The sequence below is a fragment of the Hippoglossus stenolepis genome, chromosome 4 (assembly GCF_022539355.2).
Source record: "Hippoglossus stenolepis isolate QCI-W04-F060 chromosome 4, HSTE1.2, whole genome shotgun sequence".
Classification (NCBI taxonomy): domain Eukaryota; kingdom Metazoa; phylum Chordata; class Actinopteri; order Pleuronectiformes; family Pleuronectidae; genus Hippoglossus; species Hippoglossus stenolepis.
The window spans coordinates 5,058,058-5,078,813 of NC_061486.1; the positions used below are offsets into that span (position 1 = coordinate 5,058,058).

At 41.8% G+C, this 20,756-nt stretch overlaps 2 protein-coding genes across 2 annotated transcripts in view; both read right to left on the reverse strand.

The window, feature by feature from the left end:
• Positions 1-1,862: 1,862 nt before the first annotated feature.
• Positions 1,863-8,413, reverse strand: nek3 (NIMA related kinase 3). The gene is made up of 13 exons (XM_035153488.2): positions 8,083-8,413; positions 7,338-7,431; positions 7,133-7,230; positions 6,970-7,053; positions 6,536-6,603; positions 6,333-6,419; positions 5,214-5,268; positions 4,782-4,982; positions 4,425-4,539; positions 4,145-4,312; positions 3,782-3,913; positions 3,213-3,330; positions 1,863-2,683 (listed from the first exon to the last, which is right to left on the reverse strand). Exons 1-13 carry the CDS (start codon positions 8,197-8,199, stop codon positions 2,617-2,619), a joined length of 1,404 nt encoding a protein of 467 aa, XP_035009379.1. The 5' UTR covers positions 8,200-8,413; the 3' UTR covers positions 1,863-2,616.
• A 10,282-nt stretch (positions 8,414-18,695) lies between these two features.
• Positions 18,696-20,756, reverse strand: part of LOC118105826 (LHFPL tetraspan subfamily member 6 protein) — a 46,830-nt gene continuing 44,769 nt past the window's right edge. Inside the window, exon 4 of the mRNA XM_035153760.1 lies at positions 18,696-19,492. Within this exon, the coding sequence (XP_035009651.1) occupies positions 19,374-19,492 (119 nt within the window). The 3' untranslated portion in view covers positions 18,696-19,373. The remainder of the gene's footprint in view (positions 19,493-20,756) is intronic.

Consider the following 20,756-nt stretch of genomic DNA (forward strand, 5'->3'; position numbering starts at 1 on the left):
AACAGAGGATATTGATTTAGTTAATGTAGTTGTTATTTTGTACCACCCCTGTACATCAGCTGTGCCTGTTGTCTGTGACCTACATGCACAGGGTGATTCATTATATTCAGCCCAGACTCAAAACCATAAACAAACCAAGCTTTTTCCAGTCCAGCTGTCACCAGGGTTACTCATTCAAAGATAAAAAAAAAAAGCGAAATTACATTTGAACATCAGCTCACAAATAGAACTGGAGCAGGTTTCAAAGGATTTCAAATTGGTGCCAAGACGATACCAGTGAAGCTAAATATATGAATTTTCTGATATCTTAACTAGGGGAATATGAGCGTGACACATATCCCTTTAATTCATATGAAAAAATGCAGCAAATAGCTCAATACAGATCAAATATTCTATAAAGTATAATCATAAAATATGAGAAACATGTCTTGATTTCGATCAGGATATATTAAACATCAAAGAATAAGTAAATTAACCAATCTGATCATGTTTTTGATTTCAACTTATATATTTTCATCATGTTTTAATACTTTAGCCTCGGTACACTGATGCTTCAAAGCCTCTGTGACACGCACTTAAAATAACTCCCCCAGACTCCCCGGTGTCCATCAGCTGCCGGAGCTGTTAAGACATCATGGACGCTGATGGCTGACCCTCCTATCTGCAGGGCACACATGACGCTGCTGTAGCTCAGCGCCGCTACACAACTTTATCTGTATCTTTCCTGAACTTGAACATGGCGGTTCAAGGGGAAACACTGTAATAATAACACTAATAATAATACATTGAAAAAAGCAGGAGGCAGGGGAGCCCTGAGGACAGAGAGGGGGGGGGGTTCAGTGCACCCTGAAGATAAGGGCCGAGCTGCCGCCATGAGCTTCCTCAATAAAACTCATCATGGGCAGATACAATATCTATCCAGCCTCTCGCTCAGCGGAGGCCTCCTGTCAGCCAATGGGAGTTCCTCTCCCAGTGGAGGGAACTGTGGCAGCGGGATTAATCCACGGCTGGCGCGACTGTTGGTGAATCAGCACCACTGTGGTTTTGTTGACTCAAGGGTTTGTAGTATCTATATCCTGTCCATCCCAAACTGTCATGGGCGAGGCTGTTGGTCTCACTGGTGTCACACGGGGTTAAATCCGGCTCTTATTTCACACTGTCAAGATCTTCCACGACTCGGACAGGCTCTGCTGGTTCCATCACATTCAATGTCACTGTGTGCTCTCTTTCATTCACATGTAATTAGGCTGAGCACTCAGATTCTTTGGCATGTTGCATTTTCTATGTAAACCTGAATGCAGGTTTTCTCAATGTTTCCAGCGCCACCCAGTGGTGAAAGACTCGCACTGCTGCCATTTCTCTGCGTCCGCACCACTATGGTCAGAACAACTTGGAGTGGGACCCAGAGAGCACACCCCTCCACCAAGGTCCCACCACAAACCACATTTAAATTCACTTGATTCAGATTTTTATTTGGATCTGCAGCAAATTGCACACACTCGTAAACATCAGGCCCCTAAAACATCAAGATCCATTCATTATTCTTTGAGAAATGAACGAAAATGTTGAAAAACACCATAATCTCGCAATAATAAAGAAAGTGAAAAACAAAAATCCTTGATCCGCCCCCCTGATCTGAACGGTTTCTTCCCTGGGTGATGCCCCACCCCTCCACAAAATGAATACATTAATACATTCAGTAGAGTTCAAACCTTTACCAACGGCCAACAGTCCCCTTATGAAATCACACTTCAATTCACTGGATCCAGATTTTTATTTGGATCTGCACCAAAGTCCCCTCAACATCAAGATCCATTCATTATTTGACAAGTCCATGAAAATGTTAAAAGAAATTGCAATGATAAAGAAAGTGACATCTTTATTTTTACTGGTTCTTCGTCAGATCATGCCCTACCCCAACACGAAAAGGTGTTGATTAGTTTTTGCACAATTCTGCTAACAAACAAACAAACAAACAAACAAACAAACAAATAAATAAACAAACAAACAAACAAACAAACACAGCTGAAAATACAACCTGGTGTATAAATCTTTGTGAGTTCTCTTCAAAGAGAATAAAAAAACCCAAAATACCAGTGACCAAACATGTTTACTCTACTTTTGATATTACTGAGAGGGAAATGGACATCAAAAGGTGTGGGTGGGCTTCAAAAACGTGTGACCCCCCCCCCCATCAAGACCCAGCTGCTCCGGGTCCATCATTTCCTGCTTCCCACCCGACGAGCCAAACAGGAGCCTCCAGACGCACTCAATCTGCCGGGAATGTTTTCACTGGTAACTCGAACAAGTAGACGGCAGATGTTCAAATCAAACGAGAGACAGAGCCTCAGACGCGTCTCCAGGATTTTTATGTAAAAGAAACAGTGAGAGGAAGTTGCACAATATTCAATTAAAATGTTTATGTTTTATCAAAAGGGATCAAGAGCAAAAAATCAGCTTGAAACATACAAACATCCCCCAAAAGAAACATGGTGTCTCACTGTTGCTGCCTGAGATTAACTGGATTCCTGTAAACTTAATAAATTAAAACTTGATAACAACCTTTGTAGTGTAATAATGTGCTGTGATCGTGTGAGCCGAGGAAGGAGCGAGGCTTCAGTGCTCGGAAAACATTCTTTCAACTTCGTCGATCCAGTTACACGGAGATTCTTCCTCGAAGTCTCTGCGGAGGGAGAAGCACAGTACAACACGTTTCAACACTGTTTTCATACAAGTGGTCACATGTATAAATGATAATAAATACTAGCTCTGCACATTCTGTTAGTTCAACCACAGATCCGACACATATCAGATGTTCCTATAGCACTAACTCTAATCTGCACACACACACACACACACACACACACACACACACACACACACACACACACACACACACACACACACACACACACACACACACACACACACACACAGGTTTTAATGTGAATAATCATGGGATGTTACGTTGGCTACTTACATCCTCTTATTTATTTAGTATTTGATTTTCTTTTTCTTTATTTAAATGTACTTTATATATATTTCTCTCTTGTTCTTACTTTATATTCTCTGACATTGCTCTTATAACGCATTGCTGAGCTGACCTGGCACTTTTCATTGTGACGTTGACCCTGTCTTAACCAACAGACGACAAATTAACTCGAGACTTGAACTTGGAATCACAGAAAAGGGGAAGAAACAAGGTAACTCACGTGTCCTCGTCATCGGAGCGCGGCTCCAGTCGCTCCTCGTCTTCGGCCTCTTCCGCCTCGGGACCGTCGGTGTCGTCCCCCTGCGGCTCGGAGAGGGGTCCCATCAGCAGGTTGTCATCTGTAAGTGAAGACAACACCACAGACGTTTATTTTTTGTTTATCATCTACTTACACTGATTGTTTGCAGGATTACATAAAACATTTTTCTGTGGAAGGGTGGGGTGTGACCCAGGGAAGAATTCATACAGTTTTTGTGCAGATCCAGGAATTTTTCCTTTCACTTTCTTTAACATTATGTGAAAAAGCGTTTTTTTCAACATTTTCCTTGATTTCTCAGAGAATAACTCATGGCTCTTGATAAAAAAGTAAGAATAAATCATGCACATGATATTTACGAGTGTGTGCAATTTGGTGCTGGTGAATTTAAGTGTTATGTTTAACATAAGGGAACTGTTGGTTCCCTTATGTTAAACAAAGACATCCTCTTATTTCTGTTTATTTGTTGTGCTCCACAGCAAATGTTCTTCTTTTCTAAATAACATGGAATGGATTTGGTTACTTGAACAGACCTCCTCTGTTAATTATAAAAGTGCTGAAGGCTCTGCTCAGCTCGGCCTTCTCCAACACTTTCAGGAGCCTTTCTGGAGGATCCTTTACCCACTGTCTCCTCTTCCTGGTGTCGTCTGCAACCTCTGACACACCTGAAGGAAAGAGAATAATGTCATGATATAATGAGAGTAAAGAAAAACAATAAAGAAATAAGCAGCAAGGAGAAATCACAATAAAATATGTAAAATTATGACTTTAGTCTCATAAAATGAAGTCTTTATTCTTTAAATCTTGTTTACTCTGTCGTGGTATTTCATTCTTCAAACTTATTTAACTTTTTTGTACAAATTCAGCAAATGAAAATGTCGACACTCCGATTTTACCTTCGTGAGTGGCTCCTCCGAGGCTCCGGCTGGTTGATGCCATGCTGTCAGATGAGATGAGGCTGGCGTTGGCCAACACCTGCAGCACGGTGTCTGATGGCTCGGTCGCCCACTGCTTTCTATGGCCGGGCCTTGTGCTTCCACCATGTTCCTCTGACATCTCACAGCCTGAGGGGGAAGTGTTATCTAGGACATTATTGCTTATTTTCTCACATGGGAGTTCACAAACACATCAGTAGCACACAGTTGATCTCCCAGAATCCTTTGACTCGGACCCTACCTTCAAATGTTGACGTTCTTATTAAACTTTTCTCCCCCAGAAGTTGAGCCACCTTCTTCCCCTCCTCTCTGTTCCATCGACACGACCGCCTCCCCTGCTCCTCCGCCTCCATCACCTGTAGAACATCCAGAGCAGTAAATCAAACGCACAACAAGAGCACCGCGGCCATCTGAACCAACAGCAACGTGTCAGGGGTCAGATTCCACATAGGGTCCCCACAGCTTGGGGGAAGCGTGAGTTTAAAGTCTCCCTTTGACACCACGTCCTGATAATATGTCTTTGTGATGGACGGGCAGCGATAAAGTCACGTCAGAGTGACTGTCACCGTGCAGGAAGCTCAAACTGTGTTTTTTTTACCTGGGAGGGGAAATGTGAGCGCAGGAGTTTGGAGACCCGGTGGGAGGTCAGGATGGTTTGCAGGGACGGCCGGTCCTTTGGGTTGGTCTTGAACATTTGCTTGACCAAATACTGCAGCTCGTAGGGCAGGTGCCCGGGGAGGGGAGGGTACGCGCCCCGGCACACCTTCAGAATCAGACTCTTCCAGCTGGTTGCCTGGAACTGGACGTCAACAGAGAGGGTGTGAGGAACATCTGAGCCACGAAAAAATACACAGAGGATAATCTGACTCAGCTGAAGATACCGGCCCCGCCATCATTCCACAACACGCACCTCGCTGCGCCGTAAGAGTGCCAGCAAGTATTTCATACAATGATTCATTAGCAGTATTTGGAGAGAGGCCCAGAGTCAAACAGAGGGAGCAGGGAGGAAGAGGAGGAGGAGGAGGAGTACCGGGTGTCGCAGGGTGCAGAGCTCGTAGAGAACACAGCCCAGAGACCACACATCACTGCAGGACACATAAAACAGAAGAGAGGGTTATTCATTCACAGCAGACATTCGTCATGTGCTGGCAAAGAGATACAGGAGCGGCTGACACGCACACACAAGCTGCATATTCAGTGCTGAGCCACAGCTGTTTTCAAAATGCCTCATTGTTGGTGCATTGACTGACATTCAACAGTGTCCACACAACACAGAGCTGCATGCTGCTATTTAATTCATAAGTTTGCTCCGACTTTGGCTGTTCATGGGTTGATTTTTAGATTAGTAACAAAACAGAGTCAATAGGAAGATTTTTTCTAAATCACACAATTGTCAATGGGCTACAGAGGGGAAGCTGAATTATAAATAATAAGTTACTATATTTGAAGAAACTGAATCTAATGTTACAGCGAACACATCGAGGAGTCAAAGGTGTTTAGTTATGTTCAGCTGAGAACAGAAATTCTTCCTCTGGTCCTTAAAGTCAGTGACTTAAAAACGTCCCTGAGGACGACAGGTTGTGGGAATTCAGAGAGGTTGAGTTTTTCTTCTGTGTTTCCTTTATTATGACGAGTTTGGGAAATCTACATTACTTTAACATTACAAATTAAAAAATGTTCTGTTGCACTGATGATGACGACAGAATAAAATGGTTGTTTGATCTTAATGCTTATAAGTTGGCTTCCTTTGTTTGTAACGTTCCGTGTAGTTATTGATGTTGCTTCTCTGGCTTCTTTCTATTTTGTTCGTTTTCTTTTCTTGTTGATTGTTGTCTTCTAAGACTGTTTGATGCTGGACACATTCATTTATTAATTCAGTTTATTTTGGTCCACATATAAAACATTTTACTGTAGAAATTGGTACAAAACCATAAAGAAATAGGTTTAAAAAAAGAGCTAAAAATAAATATATATATGTATAGACCAAGAACGAGTAGGTAGAAGCAATACTAAGTAAAAGACAGAACCAAAGACAAAATGTATTATAATGTGCTTGACACAATAATAAAAATCAATCAAAAACAAATTGGCTAATGATCATTTAATCTTGTGAAGAAACACTGCAGCTCAGACCGACGCAGCACCATACCTCTTATTGTTGTATGGCTTATTGTCCCAGATTTCAGGAGCCACGTAATATGGAGTCCCAACGTAAGTATGAGCGTAAGCCTTCGAGCTGCAACACAAAAAAAACAACAGTGAAGGTTAAAGTGCAACAGCGAGCAAATCAAAAAATTTAATTTTAAAATGGCAAAACTCTAAACTGCTGCCACTCTGGTTTCTCTCCTCTACCTGTTCAGAATACACGCCGAGCCAAAGTCCCCGAGCTTGATTGTCCCATTATCTGTCAGGAAAATGTTCTGGGTGAGGAAATGACAAGCAGCGATTTAACATAAAATCCCGAACAAGGGCAGCCGAGCGTGGAGAAATGATGACATTATGCAGAAATGCGAGATAATGTAGCGATCGCATCTCGATCAGCAGTTTTATCATTGTTCATTTCACTCCACAGCGCTCACGCTGATTAGATTCTATCAGCATGCAACCAACCAATAAACAAAGTTATTGACTTTGGATTCAGACGGCAAATATGAGCAAAGTCTGATCCTCCTCATGAGTCCGTAATGCATGCTCCAAGTATGAAAACAAATGTTTTATGCATAGCCTGAAATCTATTCATATATATATATATACACAGTAATTTGAATGTCTAGAGGCGGCTGTACCTTGGATTTCAGATCTCTGTGCAAAACCCGTTTATCGTGGATATGCTTTGCACCCGCGCACATTTGAGCAAACCACCTCAAGATCTGGGAAAATAAAAAAGTTAAAATTGTTAAATAAATAAAGTTCAATTGTGAGAATAGGTGAATGTATTTGAGGCCTTACATCATCGAGACAGAACTGCATAGTTTTCTGCAGCTGGATCCTCTGCAGCAGGTCTCCTCCGCTGCAGAACTCCATCACAATACACAGGAGGTCATCAGCTGAAATCAGAAAAAACCAACCACGTTGTTTATTGTGCAATCAAAATGATAATAACTGTGTCACAAATATCTCGTAGAGGGTTTTAAAGGGTTACGTGTGTGATTACCCTCGAAGGCCTCCCTGAAGGCCACGATGTTGGGATGTTTCATTCCGGACAGCAGCACGGCTTCTCGCCTCGAATTCTCCATTTTGGACCGGTTCTATAAAAATGCAAATACAATCCAATTATGCAAAACAAGCAGCCTCCATGTTTGCGTGCAGGCGGGAGTCGGGTTATCGGGACTTGGCAAATAACATTTATTTCCATAACCGATCCCAGAATATAGAAAGTCTGGATGCAAATATGATCTGTAGAGTGTTGGTGTGTAGAGCCTGTATGGTTTTCCCATATATGTGGTAATGAAGATACAGCTGTTTATTGATTTATTATCACATCCACAGAGGAGGTTATGTTTCCACCCCTGTCTGGTTGTTTGTTTGATTGTAAGCAAGATTGGTGGAAGGATGTAGTATGAGTCCGGGAAAAAAAGTTCTTTCTTTAAAGATGTAAGATATGGCTTTTCTTTCAACATTATCTCTGAATGCCCAGCGAATAATTCATGGATCATGATGAAAAAAATAATCTGGCATCTTTAGAGGACTGATATCTGAGTGTGTTTAATTTGGTGCAGCGCTTGATTGAATTCACTGGGCCTGGAGGTATGTGCTGTATGTGCTTTATTTATATGGCACCTTTCTTAACAATTAGAAGGGGTTTACTTGCACAGCACTTTTCAAAACAAAAGTCACAACGTGTTTCACAATAAAAGCACGAGCAGGATATTAAAAAGGAACATTATGGTGCAGCATACCTTTGAGAGCTGGATTTCTTTGAGCACATATTTCTCCTGAGTGTTTTTACAGCAGACTAACACCGCCCGGCCGAAAGATCCCTCCCCGATCACCCGCAGGAGTGAATACGTCTCCATGGAGCGTCTTTCACAAAAACTAACAAAGAACGAACACAATCAAAGACAACATCAAAGGCACCTCGCCAGGGGAGGCGCCATTTTATATCTGCAGGTCTTGTTGTCTCAGTCCCAAGTGTCCTCGACTGTTCGAGAAGAAGGACTAACGCGCCAGGTACAGAGAATCTACCTGTCCTCGCACTGTTGTGTTTGCCCGCTACTTCCTTGTTGTCGTGTGACGTAGGAGGCGGCGCGCCCGTACTGCGCAGCGTCACCGCCAGATGTCAGTAGAGCACAGCGTCTAAATACAAAATCCATGACCGAAAATAGACCAAGGCAACGTTACAATAACGTGTCCTGTCAATCAAATGGTTTCATATCACAGTATTTCAGTTTTTTTGTTATGTAGTAAATTCCTCTTTTATGTGATGCACGTTATGTAACGTTATTATGTCAACAGCGCTGCAGGATCTGTGCATAGTGTTGTTAATTATTTTAGGTTGTGTGGGAAAAGTAATCAGACTTTTGATCTGAGGGTCCAGGGTTCAAGTCCCTGTACCTTTTGTCTTCATATTGAATTGGTGCGAGGTGAATTCACCACTTGATTGAGTTTTTTACGGTGACACAAAAAAACTCAAACATATGAATCTCTTGTTACAAACTTCTGGTTAACTGATCTCGTTATAACTGAAATGGCGACATGTGAGCAGAGAACTGATAAACTGGAGAACATGTCTCATTCAACCAATCTGTGCAGAACTTAATCAGATTGTTTCAATGAGACATATGTGTTTTCCTCATTCACACACAAGTAACTAATAATGCGAAAAGTTATAATGTGAGAGACAACTTAATATAACAATTACCTTTTGCATTATAACATGATACTTGTGTTTTTTCATTCTGAACCAATTAGTTCCATAGAGAAAGTTTTATTTATGTATTAAAAGTAATGTGTAAAGTTTTTAACTTATTTATTCTTTACAATATTTTCTAAATCAAGTTAATTCATTTTCATTATTAAATTAATGAATGCATGCAGTCAAAGTTTAATGTAAATATAAATCCAGAGAAGCCCATCCCTCTGGTAAAAGCTCCAGATTCTCAGAGGACAGTACTGGAGACATGAGGGTGGAGCTATGACTCTGTTTTAATGTGAACTCTTCCAATCATCCTTTAGTTTCCTTTTATTTCCATATGAAAATCTAATTATAAGATAAAACCGTGCAGACTTTTATGATGTTTTACCGACGAAAAAACAAAAATAATGCAGACTTAACATGATGGATTACAACTTCCAAGAGTCTGCTCATAGATTTTCATCTCACAAAGCAGTGAGTGGGAGCCTCTGGCTGATTGGAGCAGGAGAAATGCATCGAAAATAATGTATAACATGCATTTTGAATACGGTCAGCACAAATGTAAAGTGTATGTGATTTATAGTTATGGAGCTGAAACCTGAGCACACACCTTTAATTTTCAACAGAATTCCCAGAACATCTTGCGCTGCATAAACCAAGCGCTCCACAGCCAAGTGAGTGCGTCACGGGTCCAAATGTCTAATATTTGCCCCATTACCTCGTGTGTTCCGCTCCCTGACAGGGCTCTGGTCTCACCTAACAGCAAGTTGTCTTCCTCAGGAGGAAAATAAAAGCCGTAATGAGGTAAATATTGGGCATCGGTGCAACAGTTTGTCCGCAGCTCCTGGATTATGCTACTCAAGCTGTTTGGGGAGACGTGATGGACATTTCTGCTTCTCTCTCAGCTACAGAAAATGATATCTTCGTTAACGTGGTCAGGGAAGATGCTTCGTACAAACAGCTGAGCTTCTGCTGGACTTTAGAATAAGAAGAATAAAGACTAAGATAAGGCAGCAATTAGCTCTTTATCTTTGCATTAAAAAGTTAAAAAACAATTTGGAGGTAAATTAGAAAGCGGAAAATCTACAACCTCCTGGTGGATTTCAATCAGACAATGCTACATTTTATACATTGTAATACCATTTCATAATGACATGACATAATTACAAGATGGCAGTAAAACATCATTATCCTATCATACCATGACATTTTCTTTTTCAGCTTTAGATCTTATAAAGTCCTATAGGAGGAAGAGATATCAGGAAATGTGAATTTTTGAACTATAGCATAATTTTCTGACTTCATTGTGACTTCTTCATCACATCATATGATGATATGATCACTTTATGCTTAAATTAACTCTCCAGCCCTAGTATTTGCAGAGCTATCTTAGAGAACCGGTATTTCGGACCATATTTTGGTTGAGTTTGACCTTTGACCAATCAGCATCAAAAGTTCTGGGGATACTCTCCAAAGTAATACCTCCACCAACTTTAGTTAAAAATCCATCCATGCATTTTCCAGTTATTTTAGACGTACACACACCGATGGGGTGAAAGCAACACTCTGCAGAGGGTAATGGTTTTATTTTCAGACAAGAAAATGTAAAAACATTTTCTTAATGATAAGATCTTGACTCTGAGCGGCACAGAGCTCGATTCTCACTACTCAATATTCAAGGGTGAGAAAATCGGCAGCGGAAACAAGTTTAAAATCCCGTCATGTTTTTGATTTTTTTTGTTATCTTCTACCTCAAATTACAGGCTCTACCCTTCAGTGAAGTCTAACAAGACAGTGTTTATGGCTAAAGTATGACAGTGTCAGGCTGTTGGTTCTGCTCTGCTCTGAAGTGACGACTTCGCACATGGCCAACCGGCTAATCATTAATCACCGGTTATTAAAGATGGAGACCGAAGCACCAAAGCCGAACGAGCGTGTGCATATGTGAGAGAGAGAGAATTAAATGAACAGAGCTTTTATCACAGTTTAAAAATGATAAATTTGTGAAGTGATTGCAGTGAGAAGGCGATTGTGCTGCTGTGCTGCATTTAAATGTACGATATGGAATCAGTTACACGCTGTGACACATCTTTTCTAGTTTGTGCTGCTTTAACAATGACATACGACCGACATGAAGCAGCTGTGGGGCAATAAAAATCCAGACTGAGTGACAATAAGAGCCTCCGGTGTGGAGGTTCCTCAGTCCTCAGACCTGCCTGACGCACGGATCGGAGCATTTATTGATATCTGTGAGAATTTGCACCAGTTTTGAAGCTGTCCCCACTTCTATATAATGCAATCAGGGCTGCAGTTGTGCAGTTGTGACTACAAAAGTTTGGCTCATTAACATGGCAGCTCGATCACTCTCCAATGACAAGTTCTGGACCGAATAACGGAGTCAAGTGCCAGAAAGAGGAAGTGAAACTCTGCATGAACGATCGTCTGCAATGTCAAAATGTGTTCAGAGAAATCCGCCAGTGTCATTAAATCCGTCATTTTGAAGCTTCATTTGAAGTTTGGGGCCATCGGTGAAATATATCTCTCGTAAAATTAAAAAAGAAAATCTTGATGCTTTGCCCGTTTCATTTCTCATACACACAGAAATCCACAGTGTGATTCAGGGTGAAAACTTAAGTCTATCAGACAGCCATTAAAAACCTGATATGATATTTAACTGTTAAATGAAATGAAATAATATGCAGATCTGCTACAATAAACCATGACAATAACTCGTTAACCAACATAATTAAGAGGGCAGCGTTAAATCTTCAAATGTACGGCCTGCGAGAAATTAGATAATGAAAACAGAAAACTATGAAGAACCAGAATTTGCTCTCAGGTTGATTTGATAATAATAATAATTAAAAAAAGAAGCTTTTAGTGGCAACATTAAAGTTGTTGCCTCGCTCTAAACTTCAGATAATAACAGAGGTTATCGCACGGTGCTTTCCATACGCAGCAAGTCTAGACCGTTTGTTCTGTATTTAATGACAGTGAAAGGAAAGTAGAAACGTCAAATAGAGAAAAACGAATATAACACAGAGCAGGTGCCATATAAAGATGCATTATAATAATCATCATCATTATTATAAGTCTAATTATAATAATAATGACACCAATAATAGTAATTGCAACAGCAGGTACAAGGACATGCAGACTAAGTAGTGTCCTGACCTCAAGGCAGGACCATTATGCAACGCCCCTGCGTAAAGGTCAAGGGTCATTTCACTCTGATTATCAGACTATTGAAGATGGTCATCAAGGAAACAGAACATCAATCTGTTGTGTTGAGTCAGCAAAGTGGTTTTGTGGACAGGGAAGGTGACTTTTTGGTGCAGTCCAGAGTTTATCTGAATTTCAACGTCCATTCAAGCGTCGTAAATAAAGGGGTTTTATCCCTAATCCTTAACCTCAGAGCTTATGCCGATCCCAAGATAAATGTCTTGGATACTGTCACCTTGTCCCTGTTTGTTCAGTTCGTTGTCTTCGGGGCCGTTTCTCCTTTACAGACCTTGGAGATGGATCAGGCCGTCAATGGAAACCTGCTCGATTTAAGGCGTCCATTCTGGATGTTTGGAGCTTCAAAAGCAGTCTTAGAAACCTTGACAGCACATATATAAGACTTTTCTAGAGGGAGTGGAAAAACACCTGATTTTCAGTTTTCAGGATATTTGCGTTCCAACATACGGCCCGTCGGAAAATCACAGGAAAATATGCAGCGGTCAGTGCACGTCTGAGAGCAGCTGAAGAAACAATGAAGGATTTCACAGGTTAGAGGTGAGACGTGTGAACTTATCAAACGTGGCCACTAGAAGTCAGAGGAGGGCGAAAACAAGCCGTCACACAAGCGCTGACGTCACCTCAAAAAGACGAAACGTGCCGGATCCCACTGCAGTCACGTTTCTGGTCACACAGTCATTGTGAGTACAATTGCATTACGAGTAGCTTCTGAGCTCAAAGCGTATAATTCCAGGACTCAGGACACTTGTGCTGTATTTTTGGGACATGCACCACAGGATTGTACCAGCGAACATGTGGTGAATTACAACAGGACCCGTGGCACAGTCCTGTGGTGGACGTCCCAAAATACCAAAACAAATCTCTGGGATAATATAAGCAGAGGAAAACGTCTCAGGAAAAACAAAAAGGAAGTTACCTCAAAAACCCGATGGGCAGAACATATGGTATTTTTCCACTTGCAACACTTTGCAGGGATGTTTTGGACTGTTGAGAGAAATGAGACTTGGCATTCATCAATATAAGAACACAGATGCGAACGATTCTGCAGTTTAACAACACGTCATGAATGTAGAGTTTTCTTAAAAAACGTAAAGGTTCAGTGTGTAGAAATTAATGACACCTAGTGGTGAGGTTGCATGTTGCAGCTGAACACCCCTCACCAGAGAACCTGTGGTAGACTTTAGTTTTCATAAAAACTCAAAAGGTGTTTAGTTTGTCCAGTTTGAGCTTCTGTAAAAACACGGTGGCCTCCGTAGAGAGGACCCACTCCCGATGTAAATATAAAGTAATTAAATATAAAGGGCTCATTCTAGGGTAAAGAAAACAATAATTCATACAATTAAGATGAAACACACTAGTGAAAACCTCACTAGGATCATTTTATAATCAATTTCTGCCAATAGATCCCTGTCACCTATAATCTTACACACTGAACCGTTAAGAACAAGCTTAAGAAAATTCTTAAGACGATATAGTTCAATGAGGCCCAATGTGTCTGGGCCTCTAAAATATGGAATTTCTCATTATCAGTACGAGTTGACTCAGACTAAGTTCACAGAAGCAGCAGTTGAAAGTTCGGCCTGTAGTTACTCGGGATTGAGGGATCAATGCTGGATTTTTAAATATGGGACCCTGCACTGCTGTTGGCTTGAAACTGGATAAATACCAGTAGCCAGAGAGCTGTTTGTGACTGATAAAATGTTGGGATTAACTTTATCAAAAACCTTCTGAGAGAAGCTCAGCAGACGCAACATTTCAGGGACAGGTGATTCACTCTGTAAGACGAAAAATATTCTAAACTAGAAAATACCACCCTGAGGTTGTATTCCTCAACCAGCCGGTGCAGTTTCAGTCCTTTCACATGTTCCTCGCCGTCTTTATAATATGAGGTCACCGCAACCTTTTCCTTTGATCACTGAATTATCTGGTCAAAATTGGAAGAAATTCCCTAAAGGCAGACTTGAGACATCATGTTCAAGAGTCCAAAAACGTGTTTTGTGAGTCCACTGTTATCCCCTTGAAAGGATTCCTTCCAGGCGTTCTTAAGAGAACACATTCACAAAGAAAAAAGGGTTTGTGAGGTCCCTGTGATCTCGACCTTTGACCACCAAAATCGAATCAGTTCATCCTTGACTCCAACTGAACGTTGGTACCAAATTTTAAGAAATTCCCTCGAGGCGATCCTGAGATATCGTGTTAAAAAATAATGGGACAGACGTACGTAGGGATCGACGGATATCCTGAAAACACAACGCCTTGCAGCCTCCGAGGCAAAGAAAACGTGATCATCAAATGGTCTGAAAACAATATTAAACAGCTTTAACACAGCAGCAGATTGGGAATGCGGTGCACACAGGCTTCCGGGGGAGGATAAAAGAGTCGGTATGTTTTCTCCTGGAAGCGTCTGTGCTGCAGATGTCTGTGCTCTATCTTCCCCGCTGCATGTGTGACATCCGGCCTGCACTCGCTCTGCCCTCTGCCCAGATCCGACCCGTGCCGGCCTCACCTCCCTGTAAGCCTTTTGTTTGACTTTGTGTAATAAAGCTGAACCTCATCCGTCGGCCTTGTGTCTGCATTCGTGGGTCCTGCCTCTGCCTGCGCTGCTTCCATCAGCTAATTATAACCGCGGAGGGTTGATAGCAGAGTTTATCATAATGAACAGAACCTCGGTGATGTGAGAGTTTCTAGATAGGGAGCAGCTCTTGGATCTTCTCTGCATATCCAGTATCTCATATACGTTCCTGAAATGCTCACACGCTCCTCATTGTCTGTTATGTTCGGTATCTATAGGGTTTTATGTCCCTGAAGTAAAGTGGAGGCTGTGAAGTTTTTTAACTTTTAAATTGTGCAACAGAACTCCATTCGGGGACTCCACTCAGGCACTGAATGAAAACTGTGCCATCTGCGCAAGCTTTGAAAAGCTCACAATGTTTTCCTTCTTTTTTTGTTTTTGACGCTTTGAGACAGTGCCCAAAGGTATGATTTCAGTTCTCTAGAAATTTGTGAAGCGTTATACTTTCCGACTTTGGGGAACTACAAAGTTGCTACAGCCAGGTCTCACCCCGGCTTGGAAATAATCCCACTGCCTGACATTGAGCTTTTACTGAAGTAGCTTGAGAGGCAGCCTGCATTCTGCTGTTTTCATTCTACAGACTCTAAACTGCACGACGCAGATGTCTCATCTGCGGGAGGAAACCAAAGTTGTTGTTTTTTCCTGCTGCTCTTTTCCTGTCGTCCCCCGGTGCCACTCTAGCAGGAAAAAACCTGGAGGAGGCGACAGAATGAAATGGTTTGAAGGAGGGAATTCGGAGGCCATGTGGGATTTGAGAGTTTATTACTTCTCTATCCTGGAAAAATGACATCTGCTATTGATGAGATGGTCCAGACACACAGAGCCTGCAGGTTTAGTTTTTATTACTGATGTCAAGGAAGGTAGGAAGCAAATAGAAAACACCTGAGGTGTGCTACTGAGGTATGCTTTTAACACTAGGGGGAGTGAGCACTGAGTGATCGTATTTAAATAAATAGAGTTGTCCTGCATGCAGAAGACTTGAACCACAGCCTTCAGTTAAAGATGGATGACATGACAGCTCCCAAAGGTGAAGACAAACATCCTGAATGCCCCCGATGGCTGGCTGCAACATAGGTCATAAACCCCCCCTCCTCCATGTTAGCAGATGGAACACAGCCCAAATTTAAAAAGGTCAAAGCACACGTGAAATAAACTTTTTCCAAAGTTGATCTCTTTCATTTTAGGTAGTTCTAATCACACTGATGTGTGTTTTAGTGTTACTATTGATTTTAATTAGTTATTTAATGCTATAAAAACAGGGGGAATGTCATGATTGACAGCTGAGCCTTATCACCAAAACCACTCGAATCCTGTCGGATTTCCAAGTGGACATTATCGTTAGTGTCGTCTACGAGCATGACGTCTTTTTCATCCTGACATATTTGTATTTTTTACAGGTTCCTCGTGTATTAGAAACGTTCAGGAAAACGACTCGGACATTTGTATTCTCACATACAACCCCTCCCGAACATTTCAGGAAATTGTCTGTACTTCTGTGAATGTTTGAGACCAACTTTAGTTTGTTATTGTGCTGCAGTACTTGTAGTTTTTAAACTTGTTATATTTACAACACTGCCAGTATATTAATATTAATAATAAGTAACTTTTGTGGGTTACCTAGGCGACAGACTTTATTTTGCTGTAATTTGTATGTGGTCACAGTCATGGCTGCCTCTCATGTTATCCTGCATCAATAATGCACCATCTTTACGGAGATTGGTGTTAGAGTAGCACAAAACCTTTTTTCAGGCAGCGTTGCTCTTGAGGGCAGTAATTATCTCGCCGGGGTTCTGCTGGGGAAAAATTAATTAGAAAGAATTAATTGATGTGGAAGCGTTTTCCTGGCTGCCAAGGCTGAACTCTCCAAAGGTGATTCGGCGCTTTTTCCCCCTTAAATAATCCCCCCCGCTCCATCAGCATAAAAAAAAAGAAGAAATCACTGCATGGCTGTTTAAAACTGATGCCATACTGTAAATTCAGCGGTGTACACTTAGTGGTTTGATTATCTTTGCTGTATTTCCCTTCAGGCATAAAGAAAATTAATGAGGATAAAAATGAAAATATAATTTTGATGTATCTTCCTAAGGTGTTTAAATAAGCCTGACTTAAGCTGAACTCCCAAGATTAAGTTAATCTCTGAAATGCTGATTCACTGTTAATCCTGCTGGTCTTCCCACATCCTAACTGCTATGAATGAATGAATTCAGCTGGAGATCAACTAAGTACATCCGTCTATCTACATGAATATGAATGAATAGATATTTAGCCTTTAAGGGTCTTTGAATGGGCAGTTTGCATGTTCTCCACGTGTTTTCGTGTGTTTCCTGTGTTTTTGTTGAGAGGTGGGACATGACTCAACAACAAACCCGTTAAAATTTGGAGGAGAGATCTGCTTTTGTCCTTCTTTAACGTGGCGAGATTGAGCGTGAACCTTGGCGAAGGTATGTGCTCTCACGTTTGTGTTTCTTGACTCTTCCCATTTAGGAGATACTCCAACCCAAAAAGCTTTTCTATCAAATCCTCAAACCCTCATCGATTCAAACTGTGCTCCTAAAGGGTCGGTCCACCCAAAACGGCTTCTTTCTTCAAACCACGCTGACTCTCTCGGGCTTTATTTTTTCCAGGTGTCGACTCAAAGGTCAAAGATTTCTTCCTCTACCTGCAGCGCAGTGAAGGTGAGTATAGATCAGTGCGTGGTGCAGCATCCCAAAATCAAACTCCTCACAGAGAACAGCGGCTCTGGGTCGGTCTTTATAAAACAGATGTTACTCAGCGGCAGAGCGTCCGTACGTCCCAGATACGTCACGTTCGACATTTTGGATGTTTTAAGACAATCAGCCGCCGCCGAGTAACAAGACCTCAGACTGCACAGGGTGCTGCTCCCGTCAGTTTGAGGGGTTTTACTGATTCAACGGCGGCAGCGCTCCGACTTGACCCCAATGTGTCACAGCCTGAGCTGATGAGGCATCTGTTTGACACTGTAACAATCACTGGTGATATCAGTCAGATCAGAGAGAGAGAGAGAGAGAGAGAGAGAGAGAGAGAGAGAGAGAGCTATTCTAACAGATTAAACAGAGCAAGTACTGAAAGAGAGATTTCTCAAGTGAGTACGGAGGTGAGGAGGAGGAGGAGGAGGAGGAGGAGGAGAGGAGGAGGAGGGAGCGAGGTGCCATTATCTGGGGGATGCCGCACATTGTGTGAAAACGGGCATGCTAATGAGGGCCAAATACATTCAGAACAGCTGCATTGTAAATGAGCTGACTTCGTACACTCGGGCAGGGACGAATCTCTGAAGTGTTGTTTGTTAATCAAAGGAGGAAAAACAGAGAGCGGAGAAGACGAAGATGGGAAAAAAACCAAAACCCGACTAAAAATAGTGAGCAAGGAGCTGCAGAGCTTTCATGACACACACACAGCGCGCGGTGGTAATTGCTGTGAAAAGGTTACCGTTATTGTTATGCACGCTAAGAAGGCAGAGTGCAGGAACCCTGAGACACCTCTTGACATTAAGCTGATGGTTGCACCGCTCCGCAGAGTCCCAGGGTGTGATTGCATCTCGGGGGCATTGTCTCGAAAGACGACCCCTTGACGCTTTGAAGCAGAGTGACCTGATCAAAAGGCGAAAAATAAATCGGACGTTTCCCCTCATCGGTTATCGGGGAAAAGCTAAATTCGCAGCACCTCCTCATCCCCTGTATCGATCGGTGCAGGAGGGGAAGCTCTCCCACGTGCAGCGAACACCACGGAGATCAAGAGGTCATGGGAAAAAAGCTTTTTCAGGAATGCCAGTGCCAGGTCTGTTCACTTCACCTCAGGTGCTCGACATGTGGCTGAAGACAACAACCGTTTTTCCATAAACATTTATTTACAAAACCGAAATAATGACAAAGGATAATTTGAACAGTGAATACAAAACATGTGCTAATATGATAAAATACATGGTCATACACAACGTATATCTTTATGCATGTGTTAAATAAACTAGATTTGTTTTTGGAATCTGGAAAAAGTCGAGGAAGCAGGCGGTCAGTGTTGGATTGCTTTTTACGTAAAACAGGGATTATTGCATTTCTGTGTGTGTTTAAGGCAAAGATGAGCGATGAGGAGGAGACAGCGACAGTTCACGTAACGATGAAGCAGTATTACTTTTCTCCTGATCACAGGGAACACGAGCACATACACATCAAATAACCCAAGAAGACGAAGAAGAGAAAAGAAGAGAATACTCTTTTTTACAGAAATTGTTATGTAACAACTTTACAAATAGGATTGGTCCATTTATTTTTCATTTAAGTACAGCTTTAAGAGAAGAACCAGTTTTCAAAGCCATGTGTGTGCTGCGTCATGAAACAGTCCCTGCAGTTGTCAGATGAGTAGTGTCCCGTGATGTGCAGAGCGCCAGGACGACTTTGGCGTCTTTGGTGCCTGATGTGCTGTAACCGCCGCGACTCCACACAGTCGGAGTCCTCTCTCCCTTTAGTCGTACCGCCCCGAGGCCTCCGCCTATTCGCCGTCTCTTGCTCTCAGTAGGGGTACTGCTTCTGCTTCTTCCCGGCGAAACAGGACAGCCAGGTGCACAGCAGCATGGCGGCCGCCGCCCCGGCCCCCGTGCAGTAGTAGGCCCAGCCGATCTGGCAGGAACCTGCAGAGGAGAGCAGGGGGGGATTAAGGTTGATATCTCTGCACCCTTTAGTTTATCAGTCTGTCACTCTGTCACCAGGATATGTCCTAAAAAAACCACGAAAGGATTTCAGTGAAATTCGGACAGATAAGCTTTTAGCTGATTCGTTTTCTGTTGATGTCTGGGCATCAGATGAGACCTGCACTGTCATAGTGTCTTATACAAATTATACTGTCTATCTCATGGGGCTGGGCCATATGGCAAAAAAGATTTAAATGTTCAGTCAATATCGATAAGTATCACAATACATGTCACATAATTATTTCTTTTAAATTTAATGAATAATTTCTGCTCCTGAGTGAAGGATGTGGTTTTAAACTCTTCTTTATGGACAGAGAATCCCAAACCTGAGGCAGGTCAATAAGGTGTTTTAGCCTTTCACATCCATATCAGCATTTATGTTTGCCCATACGCACCGATATGAACTTTATTTTACGTACAAAAATATGTTTATTTTCTTCTCAAGTTCTTTATATGTGGTTATATTTGTGTTTTTGTTTTTATTCATAGTAATTCATGATATCAAGCCTAAATTACAATTCATTTTCATAAGGGTTTCATTAGGAAATCTTAAGAAATCATTGCCAATATATCAGTCGATATATCAGTATTGGAAATATCTATCTTGTTCCCGGTATCAGCATCAGCCCCCCCCTAAAAAAATCAGTCTGGCTCTCGTCACTTTGGCATTAAAGGAAAAGAAACTTCTCTACAAGAGCTGACATGTGAAACTATTTACTCAATGAAGGCTGCAGGAGCCTGTGAAACAGGATGTGTTCAGGTTTCGTACCTGATATCTCAATACACATTTATTCTTTTGCGGTTTCTGATGTCAGTATATTTTACATTACAACTACATTTATCTTGACTTCTTTATGCTCACAGTTTTGAAACATGATATCCCTTCTTTGATTCTCCTGTGTGTGCAGAGTGTCGACCATGACTGAACGACTGTCACTGGACCGTGACGTATAAATACTGAGGTTTGATCCAGATGTGGATGATTCCCACCACTGTACGTGTTGATGGTCACGAGAATTAAAGAATTATTGTAAACTAATGTTCCAGGAGCAGTGTTTCTGGTCATGACACAGTGTCGTACATCTACTCAGCGTTAATGGATGTTTGCAGTATATTACCGTTGTGTGTGGGCTGTGTATTAATTAGCGCCAACGGAATATAACAAGGACTGCGAAGGTGACAGTTCATTCAAATGATGGCTCAT